At 35.8% G+C, this 20,265-nt stretch overlaps 1 protein-coding gene across 9 annotated transcripts in view; it reads right to left on the minus strand.

Annotated features, from left to right (window-relative positions):
* Positions 1–20,265, minus strand: part of LOC110460550 (dedicator of cytokinesis protein 4-like) — a 154,779-nt gene that overhangs the window by 65,684 nt on the left and 68,830 nt on the right. For 5 of the 9 annotated variants that reach the window (XM_021513520.1, XM_021513519.1, XM_021513518.1 and 2 more), the window contains 15 exons: positions 19,467–19,570; positions 18,825–18,917; positions 18,120–18,220; positions 17,474–17,552; positions 16,990–17,042; positions 16,068–16,173; positions 14,778–14,970; positions 14,009–14,136; positions 13,738–13,767; positions 12,257–12,367; positions 9,741–9,899; positions 5,037–5,147; positions 2,602–2,700; positions 1,932–2,026; positions 445–523 (listed from right to left, as the gene is read on the minus strand). In XM_021513520.1, coding sequence (XP_021369195.1) covers positions 445–523; positions 1,932–2,026; positions 2,602–2,700; positions 5,037–5,147; positions 9,741–9,899; positions 12,257–12,367; positions 13,738–13,767; positions 14,009–14,136; positions 14,778–14,970; positions 16,068–16,173; positions 16,990–17,042; positions 17,474–17,552; positions 18,120–18,220; positions 18,825–18,917; positions 19,467–19,570 — 1,541 coding nt within the window. The remainder of the gene's footprint in view (positions 1–444; positions 524–1,931; positions 2,027–2,601; positions 2,701–5,036; positions 5,148–9,740; positions 9,900–12,256; positions 12,368–13,737; positions 13,768–14,008; positions 14,137–14,777; positions 14,971–16,067; positions 16,174–16,989; positions 17,043–17,473; positions 17,553–18,119; positions 18,221–18,824; positions 18,918–19,466; positions 19,571–20,265) is intronic. The other 4 variants (XM_021513521.1, XM_021513522.1, XM_021513525.1 and 1 more) reach the window with 4 other exon arrangements.

The following is a 20,265-nucleotide window of genomic DNA, read 5'->3' on the forward strand; positions in this document are numbered from 1 at the left end:
GTATTTATAACAACCCAATCAAAACGCGACATAACTCTTTCTTTAAACCAATCAGAAAGCAGGACCTGTAGCATTTAATGCAGAGGAAGTCTCTCTTATTTCAAAGCAAAATCCAAAAATTGTACAAACGTTGTCTTGTAGATAGACACGGCGTGGTGTCATAAGGCGCCGCCATTTTCGATGCTCATTTGACACCTCTCGGTCTTTTATCATAGAAAGTGTGTTCCGAAATCATTACATCATCACTTACAGAAATGCGTAAGCTCTCATCTGATTGGTTAATGCAAAGGTCGCCTGAACATGACCCTCTACGGGATGTTGTTAGATCTTCAACGCGACATATCAGTAAACGGGAGCGATGTGAAGATATAATTTTAATTAGATTGGGGAAATACATGAAGGACCAAAATTAACAAGTCTTCCAAAGTAACCTCTCATACTTACAGATAAGTCAAAGTCTTCGGAATGTAGAAAATGTTTGGTGAGGGCCTGTGAGAAGTATTCTACTGCTGTAAATATCACACTGAAAAAGTAAACAGCTCAATTAGTGTTTTAAAAGTATACAAACAAAGATCAGAACTTTGCTCCTGAAGTCATTCATTTACTGATCTCGGGAAATGACTTAATCTTTGATGAATTCATTAATGAATCACTGACCTTGCTGTGACCTTTACTTCCTGACTGGTAACAATTAATTATATCACTGATTCCTATGTGAACTTGACATCTGCAGAATATTTTTGATGATGTGACACTAAATCTGAATGATTGGTATTTAAACTTCACCTTAACTTGCCTTGTGTATTGATGCCATTGATTTTTAACACCAATTTTCTTGTTTGATGACCTTAAACTGTGATAATAACTTTCTAATTGGGAACTTTGGTTTCTGATCTTGACTTAACTAGACATGACCTATGGCCTTGACTGTCTTGCTGGTGACCTTGACTTCTAATATTGAGACTTAATTGTCGGTGACTTTGACAACTGATATCGAGATAAAAATATTGGTGATGTTGACCTTTAATCTTCTTAGTTAACAGTGACCGTGACCTCTAATTTTGACTTGCTGGTGACATTAACCTCCGATACTGAGACTTACTTGTTGGTGCAGACCTTGAACTCTGTGATTGAGACTTACTTGTTGGGGACCTTGACCTCTGTGATTGAGACTAACTTGTTGGTGACCTTGACCTCTGTGATTGAGACCAAGGCTACATTCGCATATCCCGGTTGAAACGATACGTGTGGCGCAGAATTTTTCCACGATAAACGAACACACTTGGACCGTTCTATAAGCAGAGCTAAAAATCCAGTTTCGGAGAATAAAAAAGAGTGTTTCAAGAATATTATGACCTTCTTTTATCCGTCCACTGAATTACATAATGTATCTTAAAAACTACATGTGACTTGACATTGTTTTAGAAAGAAATAACGCAAATTGGCAATAGTCAGCATTTTAGTTTCAGTCAGGCACGTCTGGACCCCTGAATCTACACGTGCCAAATTTTTCTGAGGTCAGCCTCGGTCCAGATCTGTACCTGTCGTTTTCTTTACAGGTTCAACCGGTTCAATCGTTTCAACCAGTACCGCGAATGTACCCTATCTTGTTAGTGACCTTGACCTCTGTGATTGAGACTAACTTGTTGGTGACCTTGACCTCTATGATTGAGATTTACTTGATGTTGACCTCGACCTCTGTGATTGAGACTAACTTGTTGGTGACCTTGACCTCTGTGATTGAGACTTACTTGTTGGTGACCTTGACCTCTGTGATTGAGACTAACTTGTTGGTGACCTTGACCTCTATGATTGAGACTTACTTGTTGGTGACCTTGACCTTTGTGATTGAGACTTACTTGTTGGTGACCTTGACCTCTGTGGTTGAGACTTACTTGATGGTGACCTTGACCTCTGTGATTGAGACTTACTTGTTGGTGACCAGCCTCATGACTGTCCAGTGTTGAGGGAACACCTCTGGCTTAATCAGCTCTTGGAATGTCAGAAAAACTCTCAACAAAAAATCCTGCAACAGGAAAATCCATCAACTTAAGGTATTAATCATGGCCCAAACATCAGCTCAAAGGTGGTCCAGTGGAGCAATGGATAGCATGGTTGTCTTTTACCAAGAGAGCTGGGGTTCAATGGGATATCAAAAGGTATAGGGTCACCTGCCCAAATTAATTGTTTTCTCCAGGCACTCCAGTTTTTATCATCATTAATAAGACCCCCTGAACTTGTTGCATAATTGGTGTATAATAAGTATACATGAAGTTTTATCAATCCTCAAAACTAGCTGTTACATATTTAAAAGCTGTAAAGCAACTGTAACTCATTCACCCCTGAAGACACCTTTGAACTCTTCCAATTCAATGGTTGGAACTAGTTTATTATCAAATTTCAGGTATGAATGAGTAAAACATTAATATCATCAAGATTCTTCAAAATACTTAAAACATATTAGTTTGATTAGTGTAAAGATATATATGTACATATTAATAAATATACAAGTTACCAAGATATACCTTTCTTTAATTTTAAATACATGTATTGATCTAATCATTACTACTTGCAATTAATTTTTGTGAGATATTTACACACCTTAAGTGGTGGCTGTTCGGGGAACATCTTCATCACCGCTTCGTAGTGGTCCTCGTCCATCAGGCGTAGCATGTCCACCAGGCAGGATATCAGCTCACCCTACAAAAGGGAGACAATTCAAGTTAAACTTGGGAAAATTCTCTTGAGGACACCAATTGTCTCCAACTGTATTAAAGGTAACAAATAAAGATCTACATGTACATAATTTTTTTTTTTTTTTTTTTACCTTTGAAGTGCTCAGTCAGTTTGGAGATATCTAACACAAATCGTTTTTGACCAACATAACATTAAAATACTACAGGGCATCATCACACATGGAAACTAGTTATGGTCTTTATGAGTTGAAATGTATGTGATTCTATCACAAAACTATTTGCATTACACAGTAAAACATGTTAATTATTAACATGCTTATTACAAATTCCTTCTTACAATGCTGTTATATTTCCCTTACAAAGCTGTTATATTTCCCTTACAAAGTTGTTATATTTCCCTTACAATGCTGTTATATTTCCCTTACAATGCTGTTATATTTCCCTTACAATGCAGTTATATTTCCCTTACAATGCTGTTATATTTCCTTTACAATGCTGTTATATTTCCCTTACAATGCTGTTATATTTCCCTTACAATGCTGTTATATTTCCCTTACAATGCCGTTATATTTCCCTTACAATGCCGTTATATTTCCCTTACAATGCTGTTATATTTACAATAGCAAACTAATACTGCATCTAAACAAAACTTGTAAAAATATTGCATTAAAGTAAAAATATAGTTAGTGACAGCATTAGTAAGGCAATGCTACCAATCTCATTCCATGCACAAAAGTCTGTTTAGATTGCAAGCATTGCTTAAGCCATTTCATTCTCCACTTATACATTTCACTGTATCTGCATGTATACTTAATTCACATGCATACAGGTCAACCTCTGGAGCCCCCCAAGAGGAATTTGTCCTCCTGACTAGTGTCCCAGGCAGTTTGGGTGTTTCCAAGCATGGCAACAACTTTTGTGGCATTCTCAGTTTCAAATTTCAATTCACATCAAAAAGCATCTTTTATTCCGGAACATATTTCGCAAACAGTTTTTCATGAATCTACGAAAAATCACTCTGAACATTTTGTTGGATTTTTGGCAGATGAATAACTCAACAACAAGAAATATAGGTGGTTGTTTGTCTTTTTATGCAAGCATGATCATTATATGATTTAAGGCCTGATGGGCCTGCCTAAACTGAAAAAGAACAACATAGGGTTAGTATAAATTCAAAAGTAGAACTGTCACCAGAATGGCCTACTTTTACCCTCCACCTGTGCAAGGAACTGCAGGAATTAGTCTATCTGAAACATCTTTAAATAATCGGACAAGACTCCATAAACAGAAAGGTTAATTTGGATGTATATACTTTATTAATACCCCCACAGCGTAAGGTTCTAAGTACCAAGTATCATTTAAATCAGTGGAGTATTTTGTGCAGATTAGTGCAAACAATATTTTTAAAGAAAGGGACATAACTCCATTAAAAGGGGAGGAAACTCCACTTTATATTCTTATTCCTTTCCCCTCAATGCAAGTATTATGCTGACCAAGTGTCAATCGAATCTGAATGAACAATGTTTTTAAACAAAGGGGCATAACTCCTATAAAAAATAACCAACTCGATATATTAATTTCATGTGCAAAACTTAATATATTGAGTTGCATGAAATTTGGCTGAAAAATGTAAAAACTCCCATAAAATGGGTGGTCACAGACGCACTTCTTCAGTGTGTTGATTACATCAGTGAATTTTTATGAAATTCAGCTGAAAACTATATAAGTTTTGCTGAAAAGATTTTGTATACAGATAGACGGACAGACAGACAACCCAAACCTTATCTGCAGGAGTTAATCATTTAATTTCGCTGTCACTAATTGAAAGGACTTGACAAAACATATATGCATGAAACATATGCAGATAAAACACATTCAAAGAAGTAACAGCAGGAATCCTCTTGTGATACAATGTACATGTACTTGTAATAGCAGATACAGGCATCGTCTTCAAGACAGGGAGCTTGGAGAACTATTCAAAACATGATAGAGACATTCTACACATAGCAAGGGTCATTTCTCACAGAAAGGAATAGAACCAATGAAAGTTCAGAAAAATGAACTAATGGAAGGAAAAGTCCACTGACCAAATACAGGATAGAAGATGCTGATGTTGAACACACACGACCGATCTCAAGCAATCGTGGGGAACATGTGTTTATGTGAGCATGCAAGCATACATTTAGATTTTGGCTATATTTTGAGGTCAGCTTATGATTGCTGAAGCGTGTACTCTGTAGCAGAGTTAGCGACATATACATGAATAGGATACTACGTAAATGATTATGATATTACGTATATAGGACATAATTCCTTTAAAATTGTGATGAAGATAATTACAGAAACTTTTGCCAGTTTTTCGGCTGAAAGTGTTGAAGCAAGACTGGAGGACGGAGCGATGGCGGACGATACGTCTTGACACATTGGTACCATGTGGTTGATCTCAAGCTTCTACAAACAGGAGGAGGCGTTCCGCATCATACAGTTAACTTACCACCATGTTGTACAATATAGTTACTGTGATTTAATTTACCATGCTACACACAATATATTCCATGTATAATTATTTTACCATAAAGCAGTTATTTTATCATAGATATAGTTTGTCATGATGTTGTTTGTCATACAAAAGTTACTTTGTCATAAACATAGTTCGTCATAAAATACAATTACTTTGACCATCAATAGACACTTTGTCGTACAATACAGTTACGTTGTGATAAATTCAATTTTTCAAACCAACACAGCTAGTGTCAGTATTTTATAAGGTTGCTATTATATGAGGTCATAATAATGATGACATCACAACTGAGTAATGGCATTCATTGTGCCATGACTGTAATTATCATTTGGTTTTTGTTTGATAATATCATTGCCATGCAATGTTAGACATGATAAATTGTTTTATATATAGTCTTTGTTTGTGACCTCTGTACAATCACTGTGACCTTGATATTTCCTTAATTGATCAAACTGGATAAATCTTTCACAAAAAGTTATTCATTTTAGGAAGTTTGGCTCCTAACAACTTGTATCAGGTCAAGTAATACAGAGATGTTCAAACAGCTATCCTACTTGGTGTCCCGCAACAAACCCACTTTTAGCAAATCACTCAACCAAGCACATATGTAGACATAGCAGTAAATATCTTAAAAAACTTGTACTAAGATTAAAAATACTTGATTATCAAGTCTTTTTCATCTGGACATTATAAAATGGAATAACAGCATCACATGAATTTAAATATATAACATGTTAAGCATCACCTATATAGTGACTTCAGTTCTTGTGAGCCTCACACCCAAATTGTTAGATATGGTATCTGTGGAATTGTCAAAATTAACAGTAATTGAGTACACTATACGGCTTAATAAATCTGAACGTTGTTTCCCTTTCATCTGAGTTTTATGAAACTTTGAAATTGTTTTCTTAAAAATTATATGTAATAAGGGGAACTTGTTTGAGAATATCTATTTACAACATCATATTAAAATAATTGATCAAACTATGATATCAATCATGCCGTGTTCAAAGTCATTGCTACATTTTGATGCAAAGTTACATGCTTTCTATAATTTTGAATTTTTCCATCACCCTGTAATACCTGCACCAGTCCGTCCACCTTTTTATATGCTGCTTTGAGATCGAAAACAAAATATCCAACCTATTTTCAAAATTATTATATCATTATTCTCTGTTTGCCAGGTGATCCATGAAAATACACACAAAGTGTGTCTCAATGAAATTCTTCAAACTTGTTAAAAATTTGGAGTTGTCTCCCATAAAAACATAATTCAAAAATCATTCAATGGTGTCTGGACGCATTCTTCATAAGTCAGATACCATGTATTTTTTAGTCTTACATAAAAATGACTTGGGAAGTTGAAGCATGAATAGTGGAGATTGGTCAGATGTTTCATTTATTCCCAAAAACTAAATAAAGGATATTGTGTTATAAGAATCAGTAAATGGTTCAGTATGGTTCTTGTAAAATTGAATTTTAAAAGATAATGTTCCACATGCTTCTCATATAAGGCAAAAAAGAGATATTTTAACTTGGTCTTATCAATGAAACACTGTCAGTAATTTATCAGACAGTCAAGAGCAGCCAAGATCAAATTCAATATCATCGACTATGGAGCTGGACTACATTTTAGAAGGTAAGAAAATGTTTTAGAAAAATAATTTACAAAGTCAAACTCAAGATTTTTTTTAACAACAATTCAAATCAGTAGCTATATAGCCCATCATAAAATATGAACACATGTTAAGAACATCAATTCTACAATGTCAAAACTTACAAAATACATTTGTATATCCAGATAATATAGATTTAAAATTTGGCTGTTCCTATGATCATGCTAATAGATGTCAAATGATCAGATATGCATTTCAAAAACACTTGACAGTGCTTTAGGAACAGCATCGTACATGCTTAATAGTCCTGGGACACATCCAATAACACATCACTGCTGACCAATGAAAAACATTGTTAAATCTCCGAGGCGATAGAAATTTGGTAGGATGTATTAATGATAGTTCCAAGGTGATAGAAATTTGGTAGACTGTATTAATGATATTTCCAAGGTGATAGAAATTTGATAGAATGTATTAATGATATTTCCAAGGTGATAGCAATTTGGTAGACTGTATTAATGATATTTCCAAGGTGATAGAAATTTGATAGAATGTATTAATGATATTTCCGAGGTGATAGAGATTTAGTAGAATGTATTAATGATCTATATTTATATTAGTTTCCATGTTATCAATACACCAGTGATTTGTTCTAAGAGTTATCTCCCTTGCCTCTAAGTTTCATCAGTTAGGTCCTCAATTTAGATTACCATAGCGATGTTAATGTACATTTTTTAAACGTTTTTTTTTTTATGTGGACTTCTTTCTGAAAGGAGGTAAATATCACAGTAAGGTAGCACCTATACCGATCTTATATAAATATATAAATAATTCTTCGGATCAAACAACATGCACTTCTGTCTATTTTCCTTTTGTGAGTTGCATGCTAATTAACAGCTGGAAATATAATTTATATAATTATATATCATCCTCGATATCAAGTGTAACCCCTGTTCTATATAATACAGATTCTATATCCTGTATATCCAGTGTAACCGCTGTTCTATATAATACAGATTCTATATCCTCGATATAAAGTGTAACCCCTGCTCTATATAAAACAGATTCTATATCCTGTATATCCAGTGTAACCGCTGTTCTATATAATACAGATTCTATATCCTCGATATCCAGTGTAACCCCTGTTCTATATAATACAGATTCTATATCCTGTATATCCAGTGTAACCCCTGTTCTATATAATACAGATTCTATATCCTCGATATCCAGTGTAACCCCTGTTCTATATAAAACAGATTCTATATCCTCGATATCCAGTGTTACCCCTGTTCTATATAATACAGATTATATATCATACTCGATATCCAGTGTAACCCCTGTTCTATATAAAACAGATTCTATAGCCTCGATATCCAGTGTTACCCCTGTTCTATATAATACAGATTCTATATCCTTGATATCCAGTGTAACCCCTGTTCTATATAATAAAGATTCTATATCCTCGATATCCAGTGTAACCCCTGTTCTATATAATACATATTCTATATCATCCTCGATATCCAGTGTAACCCCTGTTCTATCTAATACAGATTCTATATCCTCGATATCCAGTGTAGCCCCTGTTCTATATAATACAGATTCTATATCATCCTCGATATCCAGTGTTACCCCTGTTCTATAGAATCTGTATTATATAGAACAGGGGTAACACTGGATATCGCGGATATAGAATCTGTTTTATATAGAACAGGGGTTACACTGGATATCGAGTATATAGAATCTGTATTATATAGAACAGGGGTAACACTGGATATCGAGGATGATATAGAATCTGTATTATATCATCCTCGATATCCAGTGTAACCCCTGTTCTATATAATACAGGGGTTACACTGGATATCCAGTGTAACCCCTGTTCTATATAATACATATTCTATATCATCCTCGATATCCAGTGTAACCCCTGTTCTATATAATACAGATCCTATATCCTCTATATACAGTGTAACCCCTGTTCTATATAATACAGATTATATATCCTCGATATCCAGTGTAACCCCTGTTCTATATAATACAGATTATATATCATCCTCGATATCCAGTGTAACCCCTGTTCTATATAATACAGATCCTATATCCTCTATATCCAGTGTAACCCCTGTTCTATATAATACAGATTATATATCATCCTCGATATCCAGCGTAACTCCTGTTCTATATAAAACAGATTCTATATCCTCTATATCAAGTGTAACCCCTGTTCTATATAATACAGATTCTATATCATCCTCGATATCCAGCGTAACTCCTGTTCTATATAAAACAGATTCTATATCCTCTATATCAAGTGTAACCCCTGTTCTATATAATACAGATTCTATATCCTCGAGATCCAGTGTAACCCCTGTTCTATATAATACAGATTCTATATCATCCTCGATATCCAGAGTAACTCCTGTTCTATATAAAACAGATTCTATATCCTCTATATCAAGCGTAACCCCTGTTCTATATAATACAGATTCTATATCATCCTCGATATCCAGCGTAACTCATGTTCTATATAAAACAGATTCTATATCCTCTATATCAAGCGTAACCCCTGTTCTATATAATACAGATTCTATATCCTCGATATCCAGTGTACCCCCTGTTCTATATAATACAGATTATATATCCTCGATTTCCAGTGTAACCCCTGTTCTATATAATACAGATTATATATCCTCGATATCCAGTGTAACTCCTGTTCTATATAAAACAGATTCTATGAGATTGTTAAAGTAACACAACCCTCATGCAATGTATAGTGTTAGCTTGTTACCAAGATATCCTCATTCCATTAGAGATAACATGATTTTGCTTTCCGTATAAATTGAAACTAGAATAAATGTGTGATTTAGGAGAAGGTCATGCTTAATATGTTAAAATTGTAAATCTTCATACTTTCCATTTTACAGGCTCAAATTCTGTTTTTGGTCGATAGTCAGAATATTTTTCTGGTCTTTGTTTATCATTTAGGTTTGAAGAATTTCTACCGATGAACATCCGTTTCCGAGGTGAAGGAGATTTTGGTTCAGTGTCCAACTTCTCGGGATTTGATAGCTGATCATGACAGAAACGGTTACTGTGTTAATGTCATTGTGCCATGCTTCTGGTGATGTTCTCACATGATTATTGGTTAGTAACTCGTTACAACCTCAGCATAAGTAGCTTTAGGAAGCATGAATCATAAATGGTAACTCTTGGTTGTACAGTGTCATGTCTAAACCGACCATCTTATGGACATGGCTATTAGCAAAAACACACCTAACTCCTTCACCCCCGCTATTTCATAATGAACTATTCTAACCATTGAATTGGAAGAGTTCAAAAGTGTCTTCAGGGGTAAATGAGTTAATACCTGATTTACATTGGTTTCGGTCATTTTTAAAAAAGCCAATCTTTTTTTCAAGTTTTTACTTCATATTCAATACAATGTTGCCCATGTATATCAACATGGAACCTTTTGTTTTTCAGAAACATACCAACATCTAAACAATTCACATATCATACATAGATACGACTTTCATTGTTAGCTCAGATATAATTCACAACATCATGTTTCAGTGAAAAACACCACAAGTTAGTTGACCAAAGCCCATACTACAATGTACCATCGACATGTTACAGACATGCCCATTCCTTTATTTCACTCCAAGGTCAATATCATTCTTTGTGAAACTGGATACAAATAAATCCTGACCTTTATCAACAAATCTGATTCTATTAAAACTTGTATGTTGTCTTTAATCAATTCGGCCATATGGTCTATCTACCTACATTAAAAAAAATACCAAAGCTTGTGTAACATGGGGTCAAGGTTAACACTCAAGGTCATAACAAAGTCCAAGAAAATGTAGGGATGTAACATATAAAGAACTAGAAAATGTCTGTAAGACATAAATGCCCCCGCTGCCATGCGAAATTAGTTTCAGTGTTCTATAAAAAGTTACAACCACTTTGATCTTGATACCCTGAAACATGAACACACACAAGGTACTGCACTTAAAGTTGATTTTAATATTCATATGATTTTTCTGTATGTTATTACCATCTCCATAACATATTGAATGAAGTTGCTAAGTGTTTGAATTGAATAAGTTGATGATTTTCTATATATAGCAAGTGTGACCTTAGCCTTGACCTTGGATCCCTGAAATACAACGATGTCCAAAGTATACCCATACTTGACCTTTGAATAAAGTTTGACCAAAATCTTCCAATGGGAAGGACATTGCTTTGTGGGAAGGGTAGTGAGTATCTACAATTGGATGGACATTGAATTACGGGAAGGGCATGGAACAACCAATGGGAAGACATTGCATTATTGAAAGGGCATGGAGCACTCAATAGGATGGACATTGCATTTTTGGAAGGGTAGTGAGTATCACAGTGGGAGTGACAATGAGTTATGGGAAGGCAGGGAGTATATACCCACCGTAGGGCACTGCAGTATTGGAAAACTGCAGTATGGGAAGGCACGGAGTATATACCCACCGTATGACAATGCAGTATGGGAAGCCAGGGAGTATATCCCCACCGTAGGGCACTGCAGTATGGGAAGGCAGGGAGTATCTACCCACCGTAGGGCACTGCAGTATGGGAAGGCAGGGAGTATATACCCACCGTAGGGCACTGCAGTATGGGAAGGCAGGGAGTTTATACCCACCGTAGGACACTGCAGTATGGGAAAACTGCAGTATGGGAAGGCAGGGAGTATATTCCCACCGTAGGGCACTGCAGTATGGGAAGGCAGGGGGTATCTACCCACCGTAGGGCACTGCAGTATGGGAAGGCAGGGAGAATATACCCACCGTAGGGCACTGCAGTATGGGAAGGCAGGGGGTATCTACCCACCGTAGGGCACTGCAGTATGGGAAGGCAGGGAGAATATACCCACCGTAGGGCACTGCAGTATGGAAAGGCAGGGAGTATCTACCCCCCTAAGGACACTGCAGTATGGGAAGGCAGGGAGTATATCCCCACCGTAGGACACTGCAGTATGGGAAGGCAGGGAGTATATACCCACCGTATGGCACTGCAGTATGGGAAGGACACTGACTATGTTGAGAAGAAATTCTGAAGGCGAGTGTCAGGAACATGAAAATATGGGGACAAGAGAATAAGATGAAGAGTAAATATATGGAGGGGTGAGAGGGTGAATGAGGTAGAGGGGGAAAGAAAATGTGAAGGAATAAGGACAGGAAACGGTATAAAATGAACGGATGAGGGAAGGGAGATGACATGGAGTTAAGAAATGGGGTAAAATACTAAGTATATTGGGAGGAAGAGAGTAGATGATGGAAGGTAAACTTAACAAATGGGGAAAGAGAGGGACCAGACGTCAGAAGTGAGAACGGGAGGTGAGAGAAAAAACAGACACATATTGTGGACAGAGAGGTAGAAAGACAGTGACTTACCTGGTGATGTAAAGAGAGGAGTGATTTCTCTGTGAGGGCCAAAACAGTTTGTAGTATCACCTCGAACACGCTCAGTACCATCGTCTTCATGTCCTGCTGCATACATCGCTTCTGTAATCACAAGTAATTACATGGAGTTACTAGAAAAGGCTGAGGAAAACACTTATCTACAAAGAAATATCTTTGGTGTAGTCTTTTGTTCAGGAGTAAGAACTCTCATTTAAGACTAATAAATAAATTGGTATACACTACAAAAGGCATCATACAAAATGATGCAATCAAATTAATAAAAGATATGAAATGAAGAAAAACAGACGAAATGAATACTTTACATATAGTGTATAGCCCCATACCAGAGAATGCATTGGTATCACAAAGACTCTCACATAGTTTCACATAATTTTTATAACAATTTCTCAAGTAAAATTAAACCGAGGAAGACATTACAATCAGCAGCCAAATAATAAACATTCCACGTGCAGTTCCTAGGGAAATCTAAGTAATACATAATGGATGGAATACATGGAAAACTTGATATTCAAAAGAACATTCTTAGAAAGACAGGTCTTAACCATGCAGAAGTGATAGAGAGGGTAAAGGTCAAACTACTTCTGAATCTAGACCTACAATTTTAAAGCTTGGGTCACATACAAACTGAGTAGTACAGATAAATCTTAATGTCCTTTAATAGGCTATGAAGCTTACACTTGTAAACACAAAGTTATGCCCCCTTAATATGGCCACCTTGACTTCCAGCCAAAATCCGTAATGAGATGATTTTGAAAGTTTGGATGACTAGAGTAAAGAGAAATCTGTTCCCAGGACAGTGGGACAACTGGATCAGTTGTGTCTGGATTGACAAGGATTAATATAACACAACAACATTTTCAGTCCAATTGCATGATTTGTTTAAACTGAGGAATGAATTAATGTATGGGTAAATTATGAATGTGCTACAATCTGCAACAGTTCCGTGAATAAACATCTGGGTCCGTATTCATGAAACCGTTCTCATGCTCAATCATAGATTCTGTGCTCGAAACCAACTTTCTTGTGCCTTGTATAAATCTTACGATACTGTCAACAAGTCAAGTCTAGATATTGAAAACAGTATTCAGCAATTCTCCAAAAATCCTCCAAATCATTTACAAAATGCAAATAATAATTCCTTTAGCACCAGAACAAGAAACTTGGCTTGAGCACAAAATCTCAACTTGAGCATGAGAATGGTTTCATGACTACGAAACATGAGCACACCAAAACAAGTGTTTAGTGTTGTACTCGGCTATATCCTGGACAGATATAGGGGAAATAACAGGATACCCAGTAGTCATTAAAGGAAATCATTAAAGAATATAGTTACAATATAATATGTGCATTCAAAGACTCAACCTCAAACACTTCAAAAACTGTTTGTCGCAAGATGTGACCTGACAAGGGGAGATAATTCAGTTAGGGGAGGTATCCATAGTAAAACTTACCCGCGGTTTATATCCTGATCCATAATGCCGCTTGTAATTAAAATCATCACTCTTGTCAAATATTGTTTTTAAATGATTCCAAGGATGCTAGATAGATTACTCAAATATGAGTGTCTCGACCAATATTTAACATGTATACATTATTAACAATATTTTGTGAATTATGCATGATTATGTTTCTAAATTTCGGTCTGTGAAATTATGATAATTTTTATGTTTAGTCTGGAATTAAATATGAAATTTTTCCCCTTTGATGTCTTGTCATGGTTACCTGTTTCATGTGGAACACGTTGTTGAGGATATCACCAAGGATACTGGTCACTTGTGGTAGCATGAACTTTTCTATCATACAGTACTTGATCTGACTTAGACACAGTGGTAAGATGATACCCCGGGACTCTGAAAGCAACATAAAACTCTGTATCATACCTCGCTCACTTACTTTCTCTTCACCACTGGGACATGTCATGGCGAAACTGAACACTCTGTCCATGCCACCTTGTCTATGATACAGTTATACTAGTTTGATCCTTTATAATACTTCAAAAGAATCATGCAGCAGCAAAATGGTAAAATTGACCAGCTCTGAAGTCGGGTGTCGATCTTTTGTAATTTTCAAAAGGTATCAAACTAGTGATTGGTGAGTTTTTTTACTTGACACCAATCAGATTGTGTGCCTTCGTTTTTTGCCATGACATATTTCAAGGATGCAGAGAATCTAAGTAAGTGAAACCCTCCAAATTTCCAGGATGATCTGCCCTCTTACAGCTGTGTATTTATGATACAGTACTTGATTGTAATTTCTGTCTGACAGAGTTCCTTTCATAAAAGTTCTTTGTAATGCAGATTTTTTGAAATCTTCAATGAATTTGAAAATGGCAAAAAAGATATTAAAATGGTCTACATTGTATGCAAGTAAAAGCAAATCTATTCTGGTATTAATGAAGTTACTATATTGTTTTCACTAAGAAAGATTAAAAGATCTATAATAAGATAAATATTGAAATAATAAAACGATGGAAATGAAAGACGATACACACCATCGGCCTCGAAAAGTTCTGAGTTGACCGTTTCCTGTATAAAGTCCAACTTATTGCGCTGTACATCCTCTGGCAGTTCCTTAGACTTTGGCATTCTAGTGATAACCAAGACAACAAGGTCGGCCATCTCCCTCAGGGTGAGCACGCTCCGTAATGGTCCATACGCACGATGCAGGTTACTCAGCAGAGCCATCTATGAACAGAAATTTTACTCTTATTTAACACTCGCTGACCTCATAAATGAAAGAGGCATTGGACAATACTTGAATCATTAGGTAGTAGCCTAACAATATTGTACTTTTTTCCAAACATGTCTTGTATTATTGTTCCAACTTTCTGAACTGCAATATTAACAATTGCACATCATTCATTTACTACCACTGATTTTCCTGTGTTACTTTCAATTTAGGTCACAATGAGACTGATTCAAGGCTGCTGAATTTAGGTCACAATGAGACTGATTCAAGGCTGCTGAATTTAGGTCACAATGAGACTGATTCAAGGCTGCTGAATTTAGGTCACAATGAGACTGATTCAAGGCTGCTGAATTTAGGTCACAATGAGACTGATTCAAGGCTGCTGAATTTAGGTCACAATGAGACTGATTCAAGGCTGCTGAATTTAGGTCACAATGAGACTGATTCAAGGCTGCTGAATTTAGGTCACAATGAGACTGATTCAAGGCTGCTGAATTTAGATCACAATGAGACTGATTCAAGGCTGCTGAATTTAGGTCACAATGAGACTGATTCAAGGCTGCTGAATTTAGGTCACAATGAGACTGATTCAAGGCTGCTGAATTTAGGTCACAATGAGACTGATTCAAGGCTGCTGAATTTAGGTCACAATGAGACTGATTCAAGGCTGCTGAATTTAGGTCACAATGAGACTGATTCAAGGCTGCTGAATTTAGGTCACAATGAGACTGATTCAAGGCTGCTGAATTTAGGTCACAATGAGACTGATTCAAGGCTGCTGAATTTAGGTCACAATGAGACTGATTCAAGGCTGCTGAATTTAGATCACAATGAGACTGATTCAAGGCTGCTGAATTTAGGTCACAATGAGACTGATTCAAGGCTGCTGAATTTAGGTCACAATGAGACTGATTCAAGGCTGCTGAATTTAGGTCACAATGAGACTGATTCAAGGCTGCTGAATTTAGGTCACAATGAGACTGATTCAAGGCTGCTGAATTTAGGTCACAATGAGACTGATTCAAGGCTGCTGAATTTAGGTCACAATGAGACTGATTCAAGGCTGCTGAATTTAGATCTGGTTCTGGCTGACCTGGGATATTTTAGTCCGGTCGTTGTTACGGGATACCAGCTCCCCCATCTTAGCGAACAAGTCCTGGAGATTTCTCTTGAATTCCATCTCATCCCCACCGCCAAGGCTAATCAACAAACACATCATATCTCAAATATGTCAGAGTATGCTGAAATCATGGTCTATCATCAAGCATAATAATAATCTTGATTACTCCTTTCCCTAGAATCTGGTAATTCCATTTGTTTCTCCAGTCAGTAAAACGCTACATAAGTATTAATACTGTATCACATGCATATTGAATAAAGCCATGTACATCGATTACCATAAAGCAGGAGATTTCGGCAGGGATGATATTATCATGATTTCTCAGGTCAATAACGTTATCGCGGAAATATCATCCATGTAAATTTAATTTTCTAATTTTGGGTCAAATTCGCGAAACAATTAAAGCCCACGTAAATAGCCCATTACATGGGATTTTGTCTCATCTACATATTACACAAACTTGTATACTTTGTTTCACATATACACCATACATTATCTGGCAATAATCCCATGATTGGTAGTAAGCCGACCCATTTAAAAATACAATTGAGTAGAAGCCCACCCCTACATATTGTTGTGTTAGCCCCCCTGGGCTTATCGCAGGATAAATACGGTAATACTATTTACAAACTTGATTGGTTAGTATTTCCATTTTTAAATCATCAGAGGAGGATTTGTTGAACATTAATGAAGATTTATGTTGTTTTTTTGTGAAGTATCCTAATGTTTGTCAAACATTCAAATACTGTTATTTTTTTTATTTTTTTCCAATCAATATTAACTGGTTTAACAAGAACTTGGTATCATTTATTTGTAAGTCCGAGTTTGCTGTTTTACACTTTTATCAAAAAGGTTTCAATAGTTGACTGACTGGTCAAATGAAGTAGATATATACCTGAGTTGTAGTTCTCTGGATCGTACAACAAACCGCAGTATCTGTTCTAGAACCTGTGCAGACAAACAGACTTTAACATCATACAACGTAGAGCAATGACTCCAGCTATCTTTATGAAAACATTTCATGTCAATTTTAAGGCTTCTATTCATAATATATATTTTAATCTTACAAAAAATGTTTATTTTATTTTAAAAAAATGAACATGATACTTGCCAATTCTGACTATTTTGGACCCTAAAATTGAACCTTTTCAACCAGTTATCTCATTAAAGATTTTATCAATAAGAATAACTGTAAAGACACCATTCTAAAGTGTTATTATCAAGGGGCTATACGCACACATTTTATTTATGCATTGAATTTTCAGCATGCAGAATCCTGCCATCCCCCCCCCCCCCAAGTCGAAATTTCAAAAAAATTGGCTAGCATGCATGATTATTATACTTTTAAATGTGGAAACTGGACAAGAGGAAACATTTACCTTTAGACAAAGGGACACTGTGAACAATCCACCATCACAGTAAGAATGTATCCCTTCAGCAAAGCACTTCAACATGTCTCTGTAAACCCCGAAAACTGACAGGTCATCAGGAACTCAAATCATGATCTTATTTCAAGGATAAATGTGCCATCTTACACATAACACATGTGATTTGTTTAGAGTTATCTCCCTTCACATTTTATGCTACTTTCCTGTCATATTTCTGTTAAAGCTTTTTGTAATTAACATTGGTTCTAGTGATTCATCAAAGCCTTGAATTGTGTACATTTCAAACATGTTATCAATGATTAAGTCTGAACAGACCTTTGTAACAGAAATTTTCCACGTTTCTTTGAGTGGAATTCATTTTCAAATGAAATGTAAATCACAATCAAGTAATTGACACAGATAATCTGTAGATATATTGATATATTGACAGTGTGTACAAACATCTCAACAGTGTCAACTGTATGTAAAGTCTGATGCCAAGTATTCACATATACATGTTTCTATTAGTACGAGGTAATGGACATTTTAATGTTGAAACACTTTCTTGGTCAAAATGTTTTTTTTGCCCCCCCAAAAAAAACATTATGGGCCATTTTCAAAAGCAAATAAGACAGAAGAGATGAATATGATACCTTACCTGTGAACTTCAGGTGATGAGAATTGGTCGGACAGGTAGTTCTCTAATACAGGTAGGAAGGTGACAAACCGACTGTCCTTTAGTAGGTTCAGTACATACACCTGTGGGTGAGAAATGGTGTAAACTAAACAATTGGCAACCAGACTTGTCATTATAAGTTGTCAACACATTTAACCCATGTAACACTGAAAGTAATTCAATATCACTCATTTACAAACAAGAGGACAAACGGGCCTGTATTGTTCACCACGATAATTAGGCAACCTTGGGAAAATATTCTTATTAAATATACAATCTGATTAAAATCATGTGTTACATGGCTCCATTAACATCGTAATACGTTCAGGCGGAGCCATGTTACAGATGACTTTAATCAGATTGATTAAATATAATACTTCATTTATTTCCAAATATTGGCTCTGTCTCTCTCAGCAACAGTCATCCCTCATTAGGTCTCTTCTTTCTGCCCCCATGAAGCTGTGTAGAAACATTTACCTCATTATCCTCTATTGAGCCACGCCCCTTTGGACCAGGTGAGCAAAAAATTAAAAGCCATTAGATGCAGCAAACTACTGGATCTCACTCTTCTTAAGAAGTTATTTAATAGGATCATGGGCAATTTGTATGTTCCATGTGAGCACAAATGTATTTATTCATTATTTATATTTTCCAAATTCCCATCTGTAAAGGAACACAGTATCTTACCAGTACTTGGAAAACCTTGGAAGTGTTGGTGTTTTCATTATCACACCCGTCTGTCATGATGGCAAAGAGCGAGTCAAGGACATCTGGCAGGAACTGAAGGTCAAGGTCAAGGTCAGTTATAACAAAACTGTATATGGTGACAGTGTCAAGGACATTCTCTAAAGCACGTTATACATCAAGGTTGACTGATAATGACTGAATTTAATTCATAAACAATTAAAACACATTTATCTGATACTGTTTAGCTTCAACTTTTTGAATGCTTCTATCTTTTTATTTTATTTGGCATGGTTGAATTGATCTAGTGAAAACATCTGACATTTTACTAAATTATGATCAGCTGCAACAAAAGTCTATTTAATTTCTATTTTACAAACACAAATCCGCAAAACGTAGCCCATTTCAATTTTTTATTTGTGTAAATAATGGATGTACTGAACCAAAAAACAAATGTTATTTGTCTGCTATGTGATCCCCTTTTATCTATTATACCATCAGCTTCTTAGGCGCATGTATTTGCTGGATTTTTTTAGATTTATATTTTTGTTCCTGCTATAATCTCAGAGCTGAGCTAATGTCAAACATGACCACTTTAATCATAATATTTACCCAGTAAAAATGTGTATGTGGAGTCTGACTTACTTTCATGATTTCGACGCCCTCCATCTTACTTAACTGATCCAGAATTGCTGGCAGGCGTTGCTGATTCGCGGGAAGTTTCCACTGCAGTAGGCCCAAAAGGTCACCTAAGGTCAGACATAAAAGCTATAAAAGTCACTTGTTTATTTGGTAAATATTCAACTTGTTGACCGTTAATTGTTTCAGCATTTTTGGTTGTTAGCTCATTGTTTGAGTGTAAACTCCCCTATTTAATCCGTTGTTAACTGACTGTGAAATATTTGACAGAAAATTTACTCACTTACTCAACTGTTTGAGCTATTTGACAACAAGCTCACTCAGTTGTTCACTTGCTTGAGCTATTTGACAATAAACTCATTCATTTGCTCACTTGCTTGAATTATTTGGCAATTAACTCATTCATTTGCTCACTTGCTTGAGTTATTTGACAATCAACTCGATCACTTACTCAATTGCTTGAGTTATTTGACAATATACTTACTCAGTTGTTTACTGGTAATCAGTATATTTTATTTTCAACTCACTTACATGTATTTGGTATAAATAGCACTGACACCTGGATACTGACCTGTTTAAAGTTAATTTGATTATGTTGCTAGTCAGCTCACTTGTTTCAGTTAATTGGAAGTGAACTCACTTGCTTGAGTATGTCTAAAAGTGTATTTGTTTATTTAAGTTTATTTGGTAATAAACTCACTCACTAGTTTATAATATATTTGGGAGGAAACTCACTTGTTTGGGTATATTTTGTAGTGAAGTCACTCATTAGAGTATATTTTACAGTGAACTTTATTATTTAAGT

This window comes from Mizuhopecten yessoensis, unplaced genomic scaffold (genome assembly GCF_002113885.1).
Source record: "Mizuhopecten yessoensis strain PY_sf001 unplaced genomic scaffold, ASM211388v2 scaffold10431, whole genome shotgun sequence".
NCBI lineage: Eukaryota > Metazoa > Mollusca > Bivalvia > Pectinida > Pectinidae > Mizuhopecten > Mizuhopecten yessoensis.